At 35.4% G+C, this 23,683-nt stretch overlaps 1 protein-coding gene across 1 annotated transcript in view; it reads right to left on the reverse strand.

Annotated features, from left to right (window-relative positions):
* DOK6 (docking protein 6) overlaps positions 1-23,683 on the reverse strand; it is a 718,344-nt gene that overhangs the window by 395,275 nt on the left and 299,386 nt on the right. The window contains exon 3 of the mRNA XM_043987624.1: positions 16,673-16,787. Coding sequence (XP_043843559.1) covers positions 16,673-16,787 — 115 coding nt within the window. The remainder of the gene's footprint in view (positions 1-16,672; positions 16,788-23,683) is intronic.

A 23,683-nucleotide genomic window follows, 5' to 3' on the forward strand; every position in this document is an offset into this window, starting at 1 on the left:
CACCACCTCAGTGAGGAACTTATTATTGTCAGATTCTTTTGTTGCTGTTTCCTCATTTCTTGATTTGGAACTTTATATTAAGGTTGGGCTCTGTTCCCAGAATGATAAATGGGGAGGAAAGAGAGAAGGCACTGTCTCAAGCTTCAGCGCTTATTTTTTTATTTTTATTTTTTAAAGTAATAAACATTTTTATTTATAGTTTTGGGTTCCAATTTTTATCCCTTCTTCCCTCCTTCCCCTCACTCATAAAGAAACTAAAAAGATATTTTGTACCTTCTCTACCTGAGGCAACAGCCATAGCAAGATTTACATAAAAATACAATCCAATATTGGACTGAGTATACCAACTATAATTCACTTTGCAGCCTAAAGTGACATTTAAATAATGTCTTTTTGCATCCACATTTATGACAATATTAATCATAAAATCAAGAAAAATATAAGCCACTATGTTAATAGTCCTTCAAAATAATTCCTTCATGAAAAAAAAATATTTCTAAAATCTTTTGAGGTAACTAGATCACACAGGGTATAGAGCTTTGGACCTAGAATCAAGATGATGTGGGCTAAAATTTGTCCTCAAATACTTTGTAGCTGTATGACCCCAGAAAAATTACTTAACCTCTGTTTACCTTAGTTTCTTTATGTGTAAAATGGGGATAATGGTAGTACCTACCTAACATCATTATTGTGAGGATAAAATGAGGTAACATTTGTAACTCAGTTTTCAAATCTTAAAGCAATATATAAATGTTAGTTATTAATATTAAAAACAGTATTACCTTATTAAATTATACCTATTATTAAAATATTAAGAATTTTCTTATTGTGAAAAGGTATAATTATCAAAATTCCCTTTCAAAAGCAAAGATATAAATATTGAAATATGATTTTCTATATGTGTATACATAAGAAGTGAATTAATGAATGAGGTAGTATCCAGATATTTTACAAAAGAACTGGACTTTGGTTTAAAGGTCCTGGCTTTAGGTTTTAGTTTTACCACTTACAACATTTATACTTTTTAGCAAGTTTCTTTAATTCTTGGGGTTTGAGTTTTATTATCTATAAAATGAGAATATTGAACTCTAAAGTGACTTCTAGATCTAAGTTTATTATTGTATTTAATTTTCAAATTAGACTTTTGGCTGAATGAACTAAAATTATTTTTGTACTGAGTTACCTGGAATGGTAACCTCAAATCTTCAGATGATTACCCAAATTGTCTAAATAGTCAAGGATCAAGCAGCTTAATAAAAAAAAAAAGTCAGTATAAATGTCTCATTTCTTCACTTCATTTTACAGGTATAGGTAGTCATAAAAATAGCTGAAGTAGTCATATTTTTAAAAATGAAGGTAAACAGATTTTAATTCTAATTGTAAGCTACTTCCATCTAAACCATCTGTTCCTTTATTTTCTAGACATTGAATCTAAATCGAACATTGTCACAAAAGGAATAAAATCTCCATTGAACAGAAAGACAAAAAAAAATGTATGATTGCATTATTGGATGTGTCAATGGGACTCCAAAGCTCTTCCCCTGAAAGGAGATTTTAGCTGACCTAATGGGTTCATGAGAGAATCAGGCAGCTTTTAATTTTGTTTGAATACATTGGTACTTCCTATGACAAAATGTTACAACCTGATATATGGTTATTTAAATAATCAGTCTTTTGGGGTTGTTGTAATAGTTTAAAATATTTTAAAGTACACGTTATCTCATGGAAAAAAGTAATCAATATTAATAAGAAAAATTGCATAATCTCCAATAAGATGTTAGTCACTTTTAAACAGTCTTTATGCTTTTCTGCAATTATCCAAAAATATCTAAACATTTCTAAGGGTACCTTTGGTATTCCTCTTCACAAATCTTAAAAAACCTTGTTTTCTTAGAAATGTGTCTTTTTATATAAGCATTCATTTTCCAGAGAGCAGCATATTTCTTTTCTTTGTGTCTTCTCGAAGCAAAAATACAATTGGTATATTTCCTAAGTATTATACAGGATAAAGGTGTTATAACTGTATGCATAAGTAGAAAGTACAGGAAACTTGCAACTAAGAAAAAATTTGAGTTTGAATATCAACTCCAATAGTAAATTGGCTATAGGAACATAGTCAAGTGATGTAACCTGTTTCAGTTTTCTCTTCTCTAAAGTGGGGATAATAACACCAGTAGAATCTACCTCACAGGATTGTTATGAGTATCAAATGAAATTATATATATATATATATATATATATATATATATATATATATATATATATGAAGTATTTTGCAAACTTTAAGGCAATAGGCAAGGGTTGGTAATTATAATTTTCCAACTCCAGTTCAATAATTTGAGAGTTTATCATTTCATCATTGTACACATTCCATGTTGTCACAAAGACCATGCCCTCTGTGCCTCGGTAGACAGACTTCATGAGGTATTGTGGCTAAAAGAAAAATCAACATCTAATAATAGTCAGTCATCGCACATTTATTAAGTACCTACTATGTGTCCTGCATTGTGGTAAGTGCTGGGGATACAAAGAAAGATGAAAGAGAATCTCTTTTTTCAAGGAGCTCATAGACTAATGGGGGAGAAAACATATAAACAACAATGTAAATAGAAATAAGTTTGGACATGTCAACTCTGTGGATTTGTTTTGTTTAACTATGCTTTACAAGGATTCACTTCTTCACATTTTTAATTGGGGAGGATGTCAGAGAAAAGGTAGGTTGGTGATAGTGATGCCAAAATAAAGAAGGCTAATGGAATTATTATAAATGTATAAAAGACAACCAAAGGAAGTTCAGAAGGATGAACTCCCTCAGGATAATTTTGAAAGTAATGTATTGAAATAATAAAATACATTTTTAGAAAAAGTAAGATCTATAAAACAGAGATTCATTATTACCTATGACATCCTCTTTTACTGGTTCTTTGTGGAAAGGGTCTTTTTTAGTTTAAATTCAGAATAAAATCAATTTTTAAAACAGAATCCTATGTAAGGAATGCTAATAATATTGGAAATTTCAGTTAGTCAAAGTAGTCTTCTTAAAATAGAAATAATAATTATAAATAGCTTTTATATAGCACTTTAAAGTGTTTAAATAAATTATCTTATTTAAGCCTTATTAAGACCTACTGAAGTAGATAGTATAAGGTCCTAGTATGCCATTTGATAAGGAAACTGAGGCTCAGTGAGCTTAAGTTCCTTGGCCATGGTCATAGTGTTGGAGGATGAATGAAGGTCTTCCTGAATTCAAGTTTAGTACTTTGTCCATTGTGCCTTGCTACCTTCAAAAGTTGAAAAAAAGGAAAAAAAAAACTATAACAATTTTTTTGTCTTATCTATAAATATACCAAAATAACTGTAACAACAATAATGTTGCTACTGATAAGATTTTATAAGAACAAGATTTATTTTTTATTTTTTATTTTTTAAATTTTTTTAGTGAGGCAATTGGGGGTTAGCGACTTGCCCAGGGTCACACAGATAGTAAGTGTTAAGTGTCTGAGGCCGGATTTGAACTCAGGTACTCCTGAATCCAGGGCTGGTGCTCTATCCACTGCGCCATCTAGCTGCCCCAGAACAACATTTTAAAATATGTTTCAACTCTGATTATTCAGAATTTCTAAACTACAGAGAATGAAAAGGTTTCAAAATACAGAGAGCTAGAAGAGAAAATCAAAATCATGTGGAAACAGGATGAGGTACAATATCATCCCTGCTGTCCTGTCTGCTCCTGGTATTGTACCAAGAATGACTTCAGTGAGCCCAAAGAAGATAAGCTTACATCCTAATCCCTTTATTTGACTACAAAAATATTGTATCTACTGGATAGAACAAACATTATATCTAAAAGAATGATAGCAGGATAACAACTTGTCCCAGAATCATTTATATCTGAGTCCCATAAAAATGATGAAATGAGGGGCAGCTAGATGGCGCAGTGGATAGGGCACCGGCCCTGGAGTCAGGAGTACCTGAGTTCAAATCCGGCCTCAGACACTTACTTAACACTTACTAGCTGTGTGACCTTGGCAAGTCACTTAACCCCAATTGCCTCACTAAAAAAAAAAAAAGATTAAATAATTATTGTGATGATAATGGATATGATGGAGCTATTGATAGCAGAAATAACAGATAACAATGGCAATAAATCAAATATATTGTTTATAAATGTTATATTGTTTATAAAAATATTTCCTCATAACAACTTTTTAACATGTGTAATGCAAAGATTAGTCCCAGTTTATAAATGAAGGAATTGAGCCTCTATGGAGTTAACTGACTTGACTGAAGTCACAAGGCAAGTAGATAATGGAACCACAACTCAAATTCATGTATTCTAACTCCATGTGATTAAAAAAAATCTCTTGGGGCAGCTAGGTGGCACAGTGGATAGAACACCGGCCCTGGATTCAGTAGTACCTGAGTTCAAAGCCGGTCTCAGACACCTAACACTTACTAGCTGTGTGACCCTGGGCAAGTCGCTTAACCCCCATTGCCTCACTTAAAAAAAAAAATTTTTCAGGAAACATGTCTTCCTATGTTGTATTATCATATGGAAACACATTAATAATGTGATAGAATACATTGTTCTTTTCTAACCAAATCATTATAAACATAACTTTTTAACAATATGGAGCCTTAAATTATAATTTCTAATTAAGTGCTATTAGTATATTAAAATAGAACATTTCTGATGGTAATTTTTTTTGCCCTTAATTGAATGTAAAATCAATCTACTGAATAGTCTGAAATTGAAACAAAACCCTGAAAGTTTGAATATAGCCATACTTTCAAAGCAAAACCATGTCATCTCTTAATGCTCCAATAAATGCTTACTTACATATCTTTATTAGCTAGTGTTTGAGTTTAATAAATACTAAAAGCTCTAATATACATGATGTTTAATGACCTCAGGAAAGGAGGGGGTAGGCCATCCTTGAACTACATTTGCTTACTTGTAATAATGCTAAGAAACTTCAAACCATTAGAAAAATAAATTGCTTTCTGAGTTTTGTTAGCATAAATCTATTTTCACTTTAGAGTATATCTCAAAAGCATTGATAGGTGGAGTGGTAAAGTGCCAGACCTGGCTTTTTTCATTAAAACCTTGTGATATAGAGAGTACAAGTATTCTTCCCATTTTACAGATGAAGAAACTGAGTCTCCAAGAAGTTAAATGACTTGCCTAAGGTCACAGGAAAAGTAAGTCATGGAGCCCTAACTATACCCATATTTTCTAATTTCATGTTATAAGGAAGAATAATGTTTTATTTTTATCAGTATAGAAATCATAGAGGGAACTGGAAGGAAGTTTGTGAGATTATCTCGTGCACACTCAATGAAGGTAAGGATTTGTACTACCTTTCTAGACCTCCAAATCTTCTAGATATCCCTTAATGATATATCACTTTTTAGCAACACATAATCTATAAGTTATTTGACTTGTAACTACGGGATTAGTTTGAGGGCATGGGGAAGGCAGATATCTGGTCAAGACAAGCTGAATGTCAGTGACTTAGTTGCAGAGTTTGGTGTTTCTTTGAAATATGTGAAGCCATTCTGTTTCTAGCAAATAACACTATTATCTTCATACAGATAAGAGGATGGTAATGACACAGAAGCTAATTAGAACAGAAAATTATTGATTTTGGATAAACATCAATTTAAACTGGTTATTTGAATGGAACTCTTCCTCTCCCTAAATCTATTCTGTCCATCTAAACACAGTGCCAGGCTCATGGGTCCAAAAGCTTTATATATAATATTAATCTCCCTTTTTGAAATTTCAGTTTGTTTCTGGTTGTAGATTCTTTCATCCTTCAAAAATCAGATCTGAACTCTGACATTAAAAAAATCACTATTATGCTTCTGCAGGCCGGAGAGCCTGCAACTCTTGGTGTGCTGCATAAAGGGCTATTTTCTAATAGCAGGTTACCATTAAGAGTTTGAAATTCTCAACTGAGATGAAATGGTCTTTGTCAGCAAGAATCCTTTGTTCTCAGGGGAGCTTTTGTAGATGAGGTGAACAAAATACAAGCTTATTTTTTTTATGGCTATACTAATTCTGGTGCTTTAATTACATACATATCAAAGATTTTTTCCCCTAGAAATTGGCAACGTAAAGTAAAAAATCAGAAATATGGAAGTCTCTTAGCTTTATTTTAAAATAACTAAGCTGCTAATCTTTTTTTTATATAGTGCAACATTCCATATGTAATCTATTGCATAAAGGAGTCTTAAAAATCTTTTAGCAGATAATAAACCTCAGGGAGGTGTAGTGCAGTAGTGTCAAACAGAAGTATGTCCACTATTGACTTAGCTTTGAAATTTAATGCTCATTATGTTTTATTGAATCTTTTTTATTTTGTTAACTATTTCCCAATGATTTTTTTTAAATTTTATTTTTTAATGAGGCAATTGGTGTTAAGTGACTTGCCCAGGGTCACACAGCTAGTAAGTGTTAAGTGTCTGAGGCCGTATTTGAATTCAGGTACTCCTGACTCCAGGGCCGGTGCTCTATCCACTGCACCACCTAGCTGCCCCCCCAGTGATTTTTAAATCTGGTTTGGGCCCACTTAGAAGTGTTGCCACGGGCCAGCAGGCCACATATTTAATTGTTGGATACCTCCAGTATAGTAGAAAAATGGGCTGGCCTTGGAGTCTAGAAAATCTGGCTTGGAATCATACCTGAAATATAGATAACTACCTGGCTTACCCTAAGAGGCAGCTAGTGGCACAGGAGGGAAAACACTGGAACTGGAGTCAGGAAGTTTTTGTATAGTTATTTCAGTCATGTCTGACTCTTTGCAATACAATTTGTGGTTTTCCTGGAAATGATATCAAGAAGTTTGAACTCATAACAACTATCTCAGTAAGGATTTCACAGAGGACACAGGTCTGAACTGAATATGAAGGGATGATATCTGTAAAGTATTTATGTTTTGTTCTTTGTGGGGCAGACAGGGTGGGGGTATCTTATGTCTGGGACCAGATTTGGGCTTGGGACCTCCTGGGTCCAGGGCTGGTGCATTGTCCACTGTGCCACCTAACTAACCCATGATGACATCTTTAAAATAGGGTTGAGGTGTAGGAGGAATAGACTGTGGGAGGGGGAAGAGGAGATATGGTCAGGGGAGAGGTAGTTCACATGAAGGAAACAAGAAAAAAGCTTATGGAGGAGAGTAGAAGAGGGGGAAGGAATTGGAGAGTGAGTGAACCTCAATATCATCAGAATTGGCTCAAAGAAGGACTAACATACATACTCAAGTAGGTATAGTAATATATTTTTGCCCTGAGGGAGGGGAGGGAAATAAGGGGGGGAGGGGAAGGAGGGAAGGGCAGATTGGAGGAGAGAGCAGTAAAAAGCAAAACACTTTTGAGGAAGGTGAAGATGTTCTGTATTACTGCACAAGTATAACATATTGAATTGCTTGATTTCATAGGGAGGTAGGGAGAGGAAGAAAATTTAGAACACAGAATTAGCTCAAAGACCTTAATCTTATCAGAGTGGGCTCATGGATGGAATAACATTCACACCCAATTGGGAGGAGTAATCTATTTAATCCTACAGGAAAGTAGGAGGGGAAGAGGATAAGGAAGGAAGGGTGAAAAAATGAGTGCAGAGCAGAGAAGGGGACAGTTAGAAGTAAAACACTTTTGATGAGGAATAAGTTAAAAGAAGATAGAAAATAGAGTAAATATCATGGGAAGGGAATAGGATGGAGGGAAATAGTTATGATGATTGATTTTAATGGCAAAACGTATGGTACCTACCTTGCTGGGCTATTATGAAGAAACTTCTCTGTCAAGTTTAAGGTACTATATACAGGTTATGATGAACAGGATACTGTCAGAAAAACCTGGAAAGATCTACATGAACTGAAGCAGAGTGAAGTGTACTGTATACAAAACAATAGCTATAGTGTAAGATGATCTGCTGGGAAGCATGTGGTTATTTTCACCAAGGCAATGATCCCATATAAACCTGAAGGACTTAGAAAATGGCAACCCAACTACAGAGAAAGAACTGAGAGTATCTGAAAACAGTTGGAAACACATTTTTTTTCCATTTTTTTCTCTCCTCTTTGACAATTCCTCAATCTGAAGTTTGGGGTTTTTTTGTTTTTTTTTTTACTGTTTTCTCTCACAACCTAGCTAATGTGGGAATGTTTTCCATGACTACTCATATATAACTTATTTTGAAATGCTTGAATTCAAGTGGGTGGGGGTGGGAATGGAGGAGAAAGAGAAGTTGGAACACAAAGTTTTTAAAAATTGATGTTAATTTTTTTTACATATATTTTGGAAAATAAAATTCTATTCAATAATTAAAAAAAAGAAGTTTGACATTTTCTTCTCCAGCTCATTTTATAGATGAGGAAACTGAGGCAAATAAGGTTAAGTGACTTTCCCAATATCTGAGGCCACATGTGAACTTAGGAAGATAAGCTTTCCTACTCCAGGCCCAGCAATCTATCCAGCCACCTAGAGAGTCAGGAAGATATGATTTTAAAATATGTCTTCAATACACTTACTAGCTGTGTGACCCCGCACAAGTCACTTAACTTGCTTCATTAGCTTCAGTTTCTTCAACTGTAAAACAGGAATAATAAGAGCACGCACCTCTCATGGTTGTTGTGTGAGGATTGAATGAGATAATATTTGTAAAAAAAAGCATTTAGGACAGTGGCTGGCACATGTTAAATGCTATATACACTCTTATTCCCTTCCTTCTCTAAACAAAAACTTCTCTGGGTCTGTTTCCTCACCTATACAATGGGATGCCTGGATTCAGAAACTTCTAAGGTTCTTTATAGCTCTATGTCTATAACCTATGGGTTACTTGTTTATGGGAGACATTTTTTTGTTCAAAGCATCAGACTTCAAATGGAGTTGACTTCCTATGAAGATGTCAGTCTTTACTATTGTGGTGATGACAAACAAAAGGGAAGAGAAAATTTCCTCCTGGAGATAAGATCTAGGCCTCTAATTACATTTAGTAAAGAGAATATGTAGGTTATGAATCTCCCTCTACCAATACAGGTTGGCATCTCTGCAAGTTATAGTCTTAGAGAGTTGTCTGAGGAATTGTGTGTGACTTGCCCAGGGTCACATAAGAAGTATGTCTCAGGCAAAATAAGAACCCATGTCTTTGTGATGTTAAGCCTAGTTATCTATGCACTCCACAGCTCATTTCTATTTACTACACCAGAGCTGCCTCTAAAGGTTAAAGACCATAACAGGCAAATGGGTGGTGAAGAGCAGTATTGCTTAGTATGGAATACTCCTACTATCTATGGAGTACTTCAAAGCTGTTGAAAAAAACAACAACACACACCACTCTGCACTCAAAAGGAAACCAAGCCTTGCAAGGGATTTTTGGAATGTCCTTGAGCAAAGTTCTGTTAAATCACACAAAAAAGGACCAGTATATTAAATTTTTAATTTGCATATTTACAATATCCAACTGAAATTACTTGTTAGGAAAAAACAACATCAAATTCTTAAAAATATAATCTTTGGTTCAAGCAGTTTACACAAAGAAAAGAAGATTCACTGATATTACAAATTATACATCTCTCTTTTTCACTGTGATAAAAATCCTATATATTGTATAAACTGATAATTAGTACATATGGTCTTTTAATCAGTTTCTTTTAAAATAAACAAAACAAAAAAAAATTTCAAAAAGATTTGTTAGTCTATGTAAGGGATTCTTAATTGAACTCTATGAACTTTAAAAAATCTATTTTGATACAGGTATTTCAATATAATGATTTCTTTTGTAAAACTATTTTATGCAATTATTTTATGTTAGAGGGGTCAAGGATGTAAAAGTTTTTTTAAAAGCCACTGATATAAGCATAATTCTTGCATTTTCAACATCAGAATCCTATCTTCCTTTTAAGACTGAGGTCCGAGAAAAACTTCCCTGATCCTGGCAGCTGTTCACATTTCCTCCCTCTTTAAATTATGTTCCCTTTACTTATTTACATATGTAAATGTCACATCATGTAAACTCCTTGCTTGCAAGGACTGTTTCATTTTTGTCTTTGGGTCTCCAGTATCTTTGCACACCTTCATGGCCAGGCTAGTGTTTGTGCACAGCACCTGCCTAAGCTAATACATATTGAATTGAATTTATTTCTACAAGCTCATTGCAAGAGTTGTTGAATTACATATATACATATGTGATGACATCTGCATACTTATTTAGATCCCCCATTCTTGGTCTCTAAGAATCTATATCTACAATCTTAGTGGGTTGTTTAAAATCTAAATTGTGGGTTCTAATCTGCCCCCTGCCCAGTTTTGGGGGGGAAGCTGGTTAAAATCACTGATAAATTCAACAAAAGTTTAGGCTCTTAAAGATTTATTAAAATATATATTATAATTTATTTAAGAAAGAGAGATTGAGAACACATTCTTCATAGCATGAAAATCTTAACTCAGATCTAATTCAGTATATCCAGAGAGAAAGAAAGCAATTTCCTTTCCTAACAGTCCATGTGAAATATCTCACCACCAAGCCAGTTCCAGATAAAAAGAGAGAGATTCTCAGCAGCTTCTCCCAGAAACTCTCCATGAAATAGGAAGCAGGGCTGTCCACACACACAGCTCCAAGCTAATTGGCTGTTTGCTTTGATTGACATGACTACAGGCGGTTCTATAGAAATCACTTCCTGATGCCAAGTCACATGAGGACGCCAAGTCACATGCTTTCTCCTCAGGTCAGAGCTGCCCTAATTCCCATTATTTTATCACATTAGTTTTGCACAAGCACTGAAGCCAGGTTCAGTGTCTAGGCAATCCATCCACCTAATACCGAAGATCTTTTAGATATATGTATAAGAAAGAAGAAGCTGGCTTTCCTTTAATTTCTGAAGGTAACTATGATTCCAGAAGTATTTTTAATGTCTAGGGACATTTGTGATAACTGTAAGCCACCTCTATGGTACTGGCTAGGGCACTTATGAGAATGGTGAATTAGAGAGAGGTCCTTCTATAAGATTTGGGAAAATGACAAAATGGTAAAAATGATTAAGACAACCAGTTTATGCAGCTACATCATATCAAGTAAGTCATGTTTTTATAGCACTACATAATATCACAAACTTTTTAGGAATTGCCCCCAGGATAAAATTTGAATCATAAGAGCCTGAAGACCCAAATGCTTTATTTGATGCTGAGGTCTGATTTATTTCAAAATCAACAGGGAACAAATATGGTGATCGATGATAGCAAAAGGAAAAAAAAAATCAGAAAAAGCCCCTTGTTTAAATGGCTTAAAATACCATCTAATAATAGACTACACAGCAATTCATAAACAGGATGTTTATTAGATTGGATAAATACTAATGATTTTCATATTAAGTGGATTTAAATGTTAATAAAAATCATTGACATTTAAAAATCCAGACAATCAACAAGCATTTATAAAGTTCCAGGGATTGTGTAAATACTGGAGATACAAAAAAAGGGCAAAAGATAGTCCCTATTCTCAAGGGGTTCACATCATAATGGTGGGGACAAAATGTAAACAACTATGTATATACAAGATATATACACTATAAATGTAAAGTCTTTCCAGAGGGAAGACAGTGGGGTTTGAGCTGTCAGGACAGTGAGTATTTTGGATGAGAATTAGTAAGAAAGTCAATATTGTCGGATTGTGGTATACATGGAGGAGAAGGCGTCAAAAGACTGTAGTAGAAGAAGGTATAGTAGAAAGGAGCCAGGTTGAGAAGAACTTTAAAAAAACAATAATAGGGTTTTATATTTGATCCTAGAGACAGTAGGGAGCCAATGGAATGTATTGAGTAAGGGGATGATATGGCCATACCTGTACTTTATGAAGTACAGGCTGAATCTGGAAATGATTTGCATAGAAATTATAATTGAACCCACAAAAATTATGTGATCACTAAGGGAAATAGTATATAGAAAGAAGGGAAGAGGGCTGAAGACAGGGCCTGGAATGGGGAGCACGCACAGTTAATAGGCATGAAATGGAAGAAGAACCAGCAAAAGAAAATAAAAAGTGATGAGACAGGTGAGAGAATCAAAGAAGAAAGTTCATGTTTTTACAAACAGTAAAGCCTGAAAGATTTAAAAAATATGTTAAATAAATTTTATGTCATTCTTTTCTAAAGAGATATCATCAACAAAATAGTATTGAATACAAATTCAGCCTTTCACATATATTACATAGTAAGTAAAATTTCAAAAATTATAGTGTGATAATGAAAAAAAAGTAATCTACTTGTAGAAATTATTTCATGTAAAGCCTATTTTATGGATTCTGTAGAATTATCTAGGAAAATGAAAGCATTTTACAAATTTCATCCTTAGAATTTTTAAAGCTGTAGAGAGGTGGGAAAAGTAACTTTTGAAATTATTATGAGATATTTACATGGAGGGAGAGTTAATGCAAAAGGAAATAGTGGCTTCCATGGTTAACTGTAATATAAGGTTGTATAAAGCTAACACAATTTCAAATTGTTAAATGTAATCCAGTAGCAGTGAACATTAGACACTGGTCTTTCGGACAAGGAAAGGCTGACAGCACTGGTAAAATGATAACTTGAGTAATTCTAAATTATAAATCAAAATAAAACTGTGTCCAAATAACCATGATGATTCCCCAAACACCATGAACTGTATCAACTTTAATCAGTAAACTTATACCTTATAATTTTGGCTACTTTACTTTGGTTAAGAAAATCTCTCATCAGTTAGGCAGTGTCCTAAATGCCTCAGGTTAAATGTTGATACTAACTCATATTCAACATTTTGTGGAATCCACTAACTTTGTTTTTCAAAGAATACAAAGCAAATACAAATACACCATGCCATTGAACAAAACAGATGATTTTGGGGAGGGGGATTGAGAAAGGCCTTGAAACCCCACCCATAATGTAAAAAAAACCCAAAACACCAAAGTGCTTAATATAGCATAGTAGAACTTTGGAGGGATTTTACGGATCATCTATTCCAGATACTTCATTTTACAGAGAAAGAAAATGAGGTCTCAGAGAGTAGTTTTAACTTGTTTAAGTTTAGAGAGGTGTAAGGAATTAATTGTGATTTAGGGTTTTCATAACTCTATCTTTGCTTCACTGTGGTCAGACTGAAAAAGATGTGAACTTAAAAGCCTGTGAGAAGATGGGTGTGTACTTTGGGAGATAACTGAACAAACAAGAGGAACTTTGACCACAGGTTATATTTATTGAAACTAAGTAGCTAAGCCTCCCCTGCTCCCACATGGGCCTGTACAGATTATAATGGGGACAGCCCATGTGGGTGTACTGAGCCAATTGGAGACTCAGCATAGTTAAGAACCACCCCTTCCTGTGGGACAGACAGAGGCAGTTAGAGGACAGGGGAGTTTTTTTCTGAGGAGAGTCTTCTTCTGAAAGAAATAGGGAAGGAAGGTAGACAGTTAGAGGAGCTGTTGGTGTTTGCCCTAGGGACAAAATCAGAAGAGACTGCAAGTTAATTCTCCTTGGAGGTACAGATTTCAGGTTGTGATGAGTCTGTGTTTTTGAGGCAAAGCTAGCTCTTTGGAGTTGGCTGGGCTGGAGGCAGTTTTGGGATGCCTGAGGCTTTTTTACCCCAGAGATTTATATCCTTTCTCATTGTTCCCACCTCTATTAACCTCACTTGCATTTTAAATTTGTTCCCATTAATAAACCTGTTTTATTTTTGAAAAAGGCTGTTTCTTTTCTTACCCCGATACTATAGTGAGTCACCCAATTAACTCTTCCATACTAAATTTGGCCCTTACAGAGGCTAGATTGATTTTAAACTTTTACTGAAATTGAGGCTGAGCTGAGGTGGGACTATAACCCAGTTTTCTGGAGTAGCAGTCCAGTTCTCTTTTAGCCAGTGTTGAAATTTTGTGATGGTGTTTGTTGTGGAATGGGTAGGAAAGGAGTGGTGAGTGACTGGCCATTCCACAGCATCAGTCTTTGGTCTCTTCACTCAAGATAAGCATCCTAAACATCAGAGGGAAATGGAGGAGCTTTTGATGCAACCAGGATCACCTTAGCCCTCTAGGTCAACACACTTGCCCCAGAAAAGTTTATAAAGCTCAGGAATTAAACTGCTTTGAGGGTGGGGGAATGGGAAAGGAATGTTAGGAGAAAAAAAAAAAGCATTCCCAGGAAGGCATGGCCTTAGCTATACTCTACAATCCTTTTCATGGAGCAGACCAGCAATAAATCATAATGAGAGGACAGAGAGGACTACTAGACCCAGGGAAGCACTGTAAACTCCATGTGGCACCACAGCCCCCACAGGGCCCCTGAATCCTTGAAATGTACTCCCTCACTTCTTTCAGGGTGGTACATGGGACTTTTAATTTGGTACCTTTTTCCAATTTCTGGACTTCAGGCCCCAGGTAATTTTGAAAAATATGAGATGGGAAAATTTATGGAGAAAGACAAGGTCCTAAGAGCCTTCAAGGGAGATAATCATGAACTCACTGCCCTATAGCATATTCAGAGGCACTATCTTCTTTCCTCTTCTTTGCTACCCCCAATAGAGGGCCACGATTGTCTCTAGATGGATCTAGGGAGAGGAGGTACACTGTCTCTTCTTCCTAATTGGTGAGATATGAGACATATACTAAAGGGTCACTGAGGTATACACTGAATGAATAGGCTTCCTCCCCTCTCCTCTCTAACACAGCCAGATCTCAGACCCCAGCAGCCGAGGTCTATGTAGAGACAACCCCAGGAAAAAATCTGGCTGTTTCTCTATCTGAAGTCAGTGATTGCCTCTCCTCTTGCTAACTTGTCACTAGTTCCACCTGCTACAATATTACTCTCATCCCAGTGCTAGGCTCTAAATTCTGCCCCTCCAAACATACCTTTTTTCTTCTTAAAGGAATATGAATAGGGGCAGCTAGGTGGCGCAGTGGATAGAGCACTGGCCCTGGAGTCAGGAGTACCTGAGTTCAAATCTGGCCTCAGACACTTAACACTTACTAGCTGTGTGACCCTAGGTAAGTCACTTAACCCCAATTGACTCACTAAAAAAAAAAAAAAAAGGAATATGAATACAACCCCTCATCAAAATCCTTTTCTATATCCACCTGGAGGCAAATGCCCCAATCTACAAGAGTTGCAGTCAGTCAGTCAGTTATTAATAATTGCTTATTATAAGTTGAATGCTAATTTAAACACTAAGGATACAAACACACACACAGATCCACATTCACAGAGCTCTCAAGGAGCTCACTGTCTAATGGGAGAGAAAATAAGTGAATATCTATGCATGTATAGCATATAGAGAGAGTTAGTAGAAAGTAATCTTAAAAGAAGCAGTTATTGCCAGTTATGGGGGAAGCAGGAAACGCCTCCTACAGAAGATGGGATTTGAGGTAAGTCTTAAAGGAAGCCAGGCAAATAATAAGAGGTGATGGTAGAGAGCATTCTAGTTGTGGAGTATAGACAGTGCAAAGGCACAAAGATGGATGGAAGAAGGAGTGTTTTATTTAAGTAACAGGAAGTAGGCCAAAATAGTTGTATTATAGAATGTGTAGAGAGAACTAAGGTATAAGAAAGCTGGAAGGGTAGGAATGGGTCAGGGTATCAAGAGTTTTAAATACCCAACAGGGGATTTAAAAAACAAAACAACATTTAATCCTGGAGGTAATATGAAACACTGCAGTTCTTTGAAGCAAGAAGTTCATATGGTCAGATCTCTCCTTTATAAAAATCACCTTGGGAAATTAATAGGTTGCAGTAGGGAGATAGATGTGAGGCAAGAAAATCAGTTAAAAGCCTATTACAGCAGACCAGGTGAAGTGATGAAGGCCTGAGTTAGGACTGTGCCTATATGGATAGAAAGAAGAAGACTTCTAAAGGTGATGTTAGAAGGTAAAAATGAAAGGATTCGACAATGGAGTAGATTTATGGGGTGAGTAGCAGTGAAAATTTGAGAATGACCACAACCAGGGTTGTGGTACTAGGTGACAAAGAATAGGAGGACACATTTCATAATGATACTTTTGAGGCCTGCTCTTTATCAACTACTTCATGCTATTTCTCATCAAGATACAATTAGATGCCAACTAAAAGGATTATACTACACAACACAGAGATTCAAAATGACAAATGCAGCAAGCTTAACCTCATATCTCAATAATATAATAGTGCTTTATGAACCACATCATTAAATCCATTTGGAAGTTTATTTATTTTTGGACTGTAACAGCTGTGCACATAATAAATTGCTTAAAGTTCAGTTTTTCTATCATCTTGAGACTTGGACTGTGCTTTGTTGCTCTTCTGCAATGACAGCGTTATTATCATCCTACCAATAGCTTAGCACTACTTGGAAAGAATGTGAATATATATCCCAAAAGCGTCTGAATCACATCTCGCCAGCACTGTTTATTTAATTCTAAGAGTGAGGAAAGAGGACCTACAGAGTCCTCAGACCATAAGGGAGTTACATCCAGACAAAGGCAGATAATAAGCAAGCATCCAAAACATCTGTAAAAATCAATATTTCCAGCTTCCTCATAAGAATAAAATAAAAGATCTAGAATACATTCACATTAAGATAAGGTAACCTATTCAGTACAGTATCTTAATCCATCTGGGCCACTGTTTTGGAAGCAGTTCAATTTTCTCAAGCTGGAGCAATGTTAGTAATTGCTTACCTGACTCACAGGCAAATGTCTTTGACGTCTCATCATGAAAGATAATTGCCACTGCATGCTTCTTGGTCTCTCGAGGAAGTCTGGTTATATTCTTAATGTTGTGCAGTTCGGTTACCTTGAAAGAAAGAAACATATTTTAAGCCAAGGAGATAGTATAAATGTTGAATGAATAATATGTAACCAAAATATTCCGTTTTCATTTTTAAAATCACTTCTTGGGGCAGCTAGATAGATCAGTGGATAGAGCACCGGCCCTGGAGTCAGGAGTACCTGAGTTCGATTCTGGCCTCAGACACTTAACACTTGCTAGCCGTGTGACCCTGGGCAAGTCACTTAACCCCAATTGCCTCACTAAAAAACAAAAAACAACAAAAAAAAATCACTTCTAAAGGATGCTTGTATTTACTTTTTATTGTTGTTGCTTTGTTAACTTTAACTCTTAGATTTCCCCAATGTTATCTTGCCTTTGGCCATCAGATTTAATATTTTTCAAGCCTATCCAGAAGAGATTTTACAAACTTTTCAGTTAATACATCCCTGCTTATGACCCTTGACTGTAAGTTCTTACTACCAGCAAATTTAAATCCTCTTGATACTATAATGCATACTAATTTATTTTGGTCTTATGTGGCATAAAAATAGAAAATGCCTGTTTTTCACCTTTACTCTCATGTTGTCTTATAGATATTGCATGAGGAATATTCTTATTATTTTAACTACTTATTAAGTTTTATCCTCTCCCTTAGATTTTTAGCTATCAAATATAATAATTGATTTGTTTCAACCTGAAGGAGTATATTTAGTGAGGAAGAGGAAAAAAATGAAGAATATATTAACCAGCCCATTGATGCAAAAATATGATTCTCTTTGTTTTCATACATACAATAAAGGTCATCGGTTGATATTACTTAAAATATCCTAAGTATATATTCCTGTAACAAGAAACATTTATTTTTTTAAAATCATATATTTTATGTATCTGTAATAATTTAGAAATGGTCAAAAACTGCCTAGGAAGTTCCATAAATGTCAATTAAATACAACATACTTTCTTTAAATCTTTACTATGTAGAGAGTGCTATGTTTGACACTAAAGGTAGATATTAAGTTCAGATGAGACATAGTTTCTGTTTTCTTGCTGTTTATAGTCTGGTACTAAATTGAAAAATTCTCACAAAGTATGTAAATTAATTAGGCAAAGAGCTGAAAAACATCGAATAACTGTCAATCATATATAGCTTTACCGATAAGGCTTGTTAACACATCTATAACAAAAGCTGAAGAATTAACAGCAAAAATAACATCATCCTTATAAACATTCATTAAACAACTTTTTGGGCAACATTATATCAGATAATCAAGAATCTTGCAGTTGTAAGAAATTTTAGAGTTGATCTAGATCAATTTTTCAATAAGCAAGAACTCCCACTACAAAATACAAAAGAAATCATAGCCTATCCTCTGCTTTAAGACCTTCAGTGGTAATGCACTCATTGTGTCATGATAGCCCATTAAAGTTTTGGACACCTCCAATTTTTAGGAAGTTTTTCCTTGTTTGAAGCTGAAATCTATTTCTCAGCCAATCACACCTGTTGTTCCCAGGTTTTCCTTCTGGGAATAAGCAGTAAATGCTCAATTTCTTATCCACATGATAGCTTATCTTCAAGTATTTGAAGTACTGCCATTTCTCCCCTGAATCTTCTATTCTTTCCAGACTGAAGATCCCTAGTTCCCGCTCCTGATTCTTGCATGGCATAGTTTGTTGTTGTTTTACCATACTGCTTGGCCTCTTCTGGATGCACTTCAGTTTGCCAGTGTTCTTCCAAAAATGCAATGTACCAAAAATGAACACAACTCTACAGAGTTTTGTTCTTTGTTCTAACCATGACAGAGAAAAACAATCCTATATTTGTTTTCCTTCTGATTAATATGTTTATCCTAATATAACACAAGATTATAATAGCTTTTCTTTGCCTTCATATCATGCCATTAATTTTCATCATGTAGTCCACTAAAACCACTAGAATTCTCATATTATCTGTTGTCTTATCCTATCTCTGTGCTTTCCTGTATTAGCAGTTGATTTTTAAAAACTCAAATGGAGCATTTATATTTAATCCTTATTAAATTTCATTTTAAGCAGATTCAGCTTATCGTGCTAACCAGCTGAGATATTTTGGAATAGAGATTCTGCCATCCACCAAGATAACTACCTTTCCTAATTTTGTGAATTGAAATATTTGATAATCATGCCATCTATGTCTTCTTTCAACTATTGATTATGTAATCTGTGCCTCAAAGTCCATTTGCATAAGACTTTCCTCCTTGGTAGAGATTGAATGCTCATAGGGGAATGTGGTTGGCAAAAGCCTAGGAAAAGAGAGATGCTGGTCTTCTGGATTCTAGCTTGTAGAAGGAAGACATATAGTTCTAGATTCTCTTCAGGTCCCTGAAGGAAAGAAAGTCTTGGAAGAAGCCAATATGCAGAAGACCTGGAATTTCAAACATGTCTCTTTGGGGAATTTTCCCTGGAGTGAAATTTGGGTGAGTTCTTTCTGTCTCTGTCTTTCTGTCTCTGTTTGTCTGTCTCTCTCTTTGCATCTGTCTCTACCTGTCTGTCTGTCTCTGTCTGTGTGTATGTGTTGAGTTGAGATATTTTGTTCCCTATGAGAGACAGAGCTCATTTACTCTGTGTATTGCCTAATGTATTCTCATCTGTATACCTCCTCTGATTTGTGTTTTCTATCAGATGAAATAACTAATTTCATTACATCAGAGTCAAGCCTTGAATATACATCTTGGGAGCATTTCTCCTTTAAGAGACAGCAATCAGAAGCTCGACTTGAATCCCAAAATTATTTCTCTTAGAAATAATATTTTTAGGGGGATAGTAGACATATAATCCTATTTTGGTACTCCCTGTTTCTGATAAGAGCACAGTGACCAGCCTCTAACTTTAACCTCCTGCCTCCCTTCTAGTCAGGAATTAAGTTTCCCTGCAAGAAGGGTAGCTAGGTAGGGGCAGCTAGGTGGTGCAGTGGACAGTGCACTGGCCCTGGAGTCAGGAGGACCTGAGTTCAAATCTGGCCTCAGACACTTGACACTTCCTAGCTGTGTGACCTTGGGCAAGTCACTTAACCCTCACTGCCCTGCCAAAAAAATAAATCACAAATAAAGATGTTGGGAAAGTAATCAGTCTTCTATCCTCATCAAGCGCCTTGTTTCAGGCAACCGTAGATCAGGATTCCACAATTTAAGGAAGACAATAATGTCACAGTTAGAGATATACAGACATATACAATTAGTAAGTTATATTTAGACAAGGATATTGGCAAGTTCACTTAATGGAGCAGAAAATAAAGAGGATATATATGTGTATGTGTACATAAATATGCATATATGTGTGTGTATATATATATACATATATATATTATATATATATATATGGGAATTAAAATTATCTAATTAGTCAGGGAAAAAATTAGAGGTAGTGGGATTTAAGAAGTAGGGATAAAAGAAGGAAAACCTTAGGTAAGGAGTGACTCAATCAAAATGTGGGATGTGGGATATGGGAAAAGCATTAGCTCAATGAATGGAATAAGATGAAGAAATAGTGAGGAAACTTTAGTAGAAAAGGCTAAGGGTAGTGTTTGTTGCTGGATCAGCTGATCAATGGTGCCAGTACAAGTTACCCAAATAATGTTGCCAAATTGGGGCATAAAGGGCAAGAAAAGAGGCATTCTGTATATTCTAAAGGAATGTTCAGAAAGTATAAAGAGCAACTCCAGGAACTTAATCAAGTTATGATACTAATGACAATAGAACTCAAAGGAAGCTTCTATCCTATGAAGCAGGAATGTCTTGATAATAGCTGTTTACATTTGTGTTCTCTTTATAATTCTAACTATACCAGTTCATGGCTATCTTTAGCCCTGCTCTATTTGGTCTGGAACCAAAGGACATTTAACGGTATCTGAGTATGCTTCCTCAACATCAGTATCTTCTTCTTCTTCTTTTTGTTTGTTTGTTTGGTTTTGTTGGGTTTTTTTGTGTATGGGGGGAGGGGCAATGGGGGTCAAGTGATTTGCCCAAGGTAACACAGCTAGTAAGTGTCAAGTGTCTGAGGCTGGATTTGAACTCAGGTACTCCTGAATCCATGGTCTGTGCTTTATCCACTGTGCCACCTTGCCGCCCCTGTGACACCTACCTGCCCTACATCAGTATCTTCTAACAGAAGTATTTTCTTGGGCAGATGATTGATCACATCAATTATTATTGGAAATTGACAGGCAAAGAGGAAAAAGTAATCCAAGATACAATGACAAATAGTTTTGAAGTGGAAAGTAAGGATTTTTGGCTTATATTATAATCTGTCAGAAAGCAACATAAAGTCCTAAAGAAGTGTCTTGTATAGTCAACATGGAAGGTAGAAAAGACAATTTTGACAGCAATACAGAAGATTTATAAGAATGGGCAGCACTAAAAGTGGAAATTTGAAGAGAGAAGTTGAGGGATGAGTATGGGATGGACATTGGAAGTAATTGCACAGGCAGAGAAAAAGATTGTTCAGCAAATGTTCCTTTAAGTTATAATGATTAATAAAACAGATTAGATGATGTGAAGAATGGGGGACAGTAATAATTTGAGAATAACTTCAAAGCAATGTTTAAATTTTAATTTTTATCGCAACAATAGATGTTATAATACAGCTACCCATAAAGAACTTTAAAAAGAGGAAAGTAATACAAGGTGTCTATGTCAGTCTAGGTTTGAATTTGGAATGAGACAGCATGCTTGAGTTGACTGACAGAAAGGTTTGGCTCAAAAGTGAAGAAAGCATAACACTGGACAGGTGGCTGGCTCCATCATTGCTCCCCACTCCCCACTCCCTTTACTGGGAAATTTTCAGGCTAATCATTTTTTTGTATTTTGTTTTGTTTTTTGTTTTCTTTAGTGAGGCAATTGGGGTTAAGTGACTTGCCCAGGTTTTTTAAAGTTATTTTTACTGCATCTAATGCCACACATGATTGAGATATTTATTAGCAATGTTGAATTTTTTTTCTCTTTTTTATTTTTTGTTAAAAGGGTAGCACTCTGGAAAGAAGGGAAGGGTGAGGAGAAAAGGAAATGATATATTGGGGAGTAAAGGTGATTAAAACAAAAGGAAATCGGTAAAAATTAAAAACAATGTTCCTTGTTTGAGGAATTAATACTAGAGATTATTTTTAAAATCTCAAGGTGAGAATAATTCCATTATTTTAAACATTGTTCCCTACTTATCTGATCAGTATCAGATAAAAGCTAATATTAAATTATTCTCTACTCCAATGAATTTCCTATCTCCTATAGGTTGTTGAATTGGGCTATTGTTCTTATGCATTTTTATTAAATATTCAAAGGAAAGGCAAAGACGGCTGCAGGCCTATTTTTCTCATTAAATATATACTTTATTAAGTGAGCAGAACCAGGAAGACATTGTACATAGTAACACGAAAACTGTAATGGTGATCAACTGTGAAAGACAGCTACTCTGTTTAAGAAAATGATCCAAGCAATTCCAGAGAATTATGATGAAAAAATTCTAGCCACCTCCAGAGAGAACTGATGAATTCTAAGTACACATTAAAGCATACTTTTCCATTTTATTTTCTTGCTTTGTTTTTCCAACATGGCTAATACGGAAATATGTTCTGCATGACTCCACATGTTTAAATAATATAATTTTGCCTCCCTTCTAAACAGGGAGTGAAAGGAAAGGAGAGAATTTAGAGCTCAATTTTTTTTAATGAATATTTAAAATAAATAAATAATTAAATATATACTTTAGAGACTTTTATGGATTGGCCATTCTACAAAGAGTTAGACAAATTATTTTGCTGGGACTCTTGGATGCAACATTTAATTGCTAGCTTCATGACTCTAAATATATCAGTATAATGCTCTGAGCATCAGTTTCCTCATTTGTAAAATAGAGATAAGACTTGTACTACAGTGTAAGAATAAAAAGCACTGTGTCAATATGGATCATTTTTAATATTTTTTGGTGCAATTTGGGCATTCAAGGCTGAAAAATGCAGGATTTTTTCTAGTTTATTACTGAATATTAAAACACTGCCTAGATAAATATGACAAGAATTGGATTGATTTGTTTAACATTTAGAGTGATGTTTTGTAGGTTAGCCATGTAGTTAACAGAAATTATTTAAGTGGGGGGGGGCGAGGTATGTTTCATCTATGACTTCCTAACTTTTTTGTTAAGTGCACTTGGCAACAAAATTATTGGAATTATATTTCATGGTAGGAAATTAGTTGTCTTGATATAGCATAGCTGCCTCCTCCTATTTCTTTTCTTTTTTCTTTTGTCAAAAATACCTGTCCTAAAAAAACCCCAAACCCAAACAACAACAAAAAAGGGGCAGCTAGGTGTCACGGTGGATAGAGCACTGGCCCTGGATTCAGGAGGACCTGAGTTCAAATCTGACCTCAGACACTTGACAAGTACTAGCTGTGTGACCCTGGGCAAGTTACTTAACACCAATTGCCTCACCAAAAAAACAAAGAAACAAAAAACAACAACAACCCAGTCCTTCTTTGGTCACAAGAGGCAAGGGATAAGAAATTCGAATGGAAGCAGCTAGGTGGCAGAGTGGATAGAGCACCAGCACTGGAGTCTAGAGTAAATGAGTTCAAATCCAGCCTCAGACACTTAAGACTTACTAGCTGTGTGACCCTGGGCAAGTCACTTAACCTCAATTGCCTCACCAAAAAAAAAAAAAAAAGTAAATTAGAATGTATTGGGAGGCGGAGCCAAGATGGTGGAGAGGAAGCAGCAAGCTGCCTGACCTCTCCTTCTGTTCCCTCAAAACAAACATTAAATCAAGCCTCTGGACAGATTCTGAAACTACAGAACCTGTAAAGAGACAGAGAGACACAGTCCTCCAACCAGAGATAATTTAGAAGACTTCAGGAAAAGGTCGGTCTGACTCGGGCAAAAGGGAGGCCCAGCGCAGG

Source organism: Dromiciops gliroides, chromosome 1, assembly GCF_019393635.1.
Source record: "Dromiciops gliroides isolate mDroGli1 chromosome 1, mDroGli1.pri, whole genome shotgun sequence".
Lineage (NCBI taxonomy): Eukaryota > Metazoa > Chordata > Mammalia > Microbiotheria > Microbiotheriidae > Dromiciops > Dromiciops gliroides.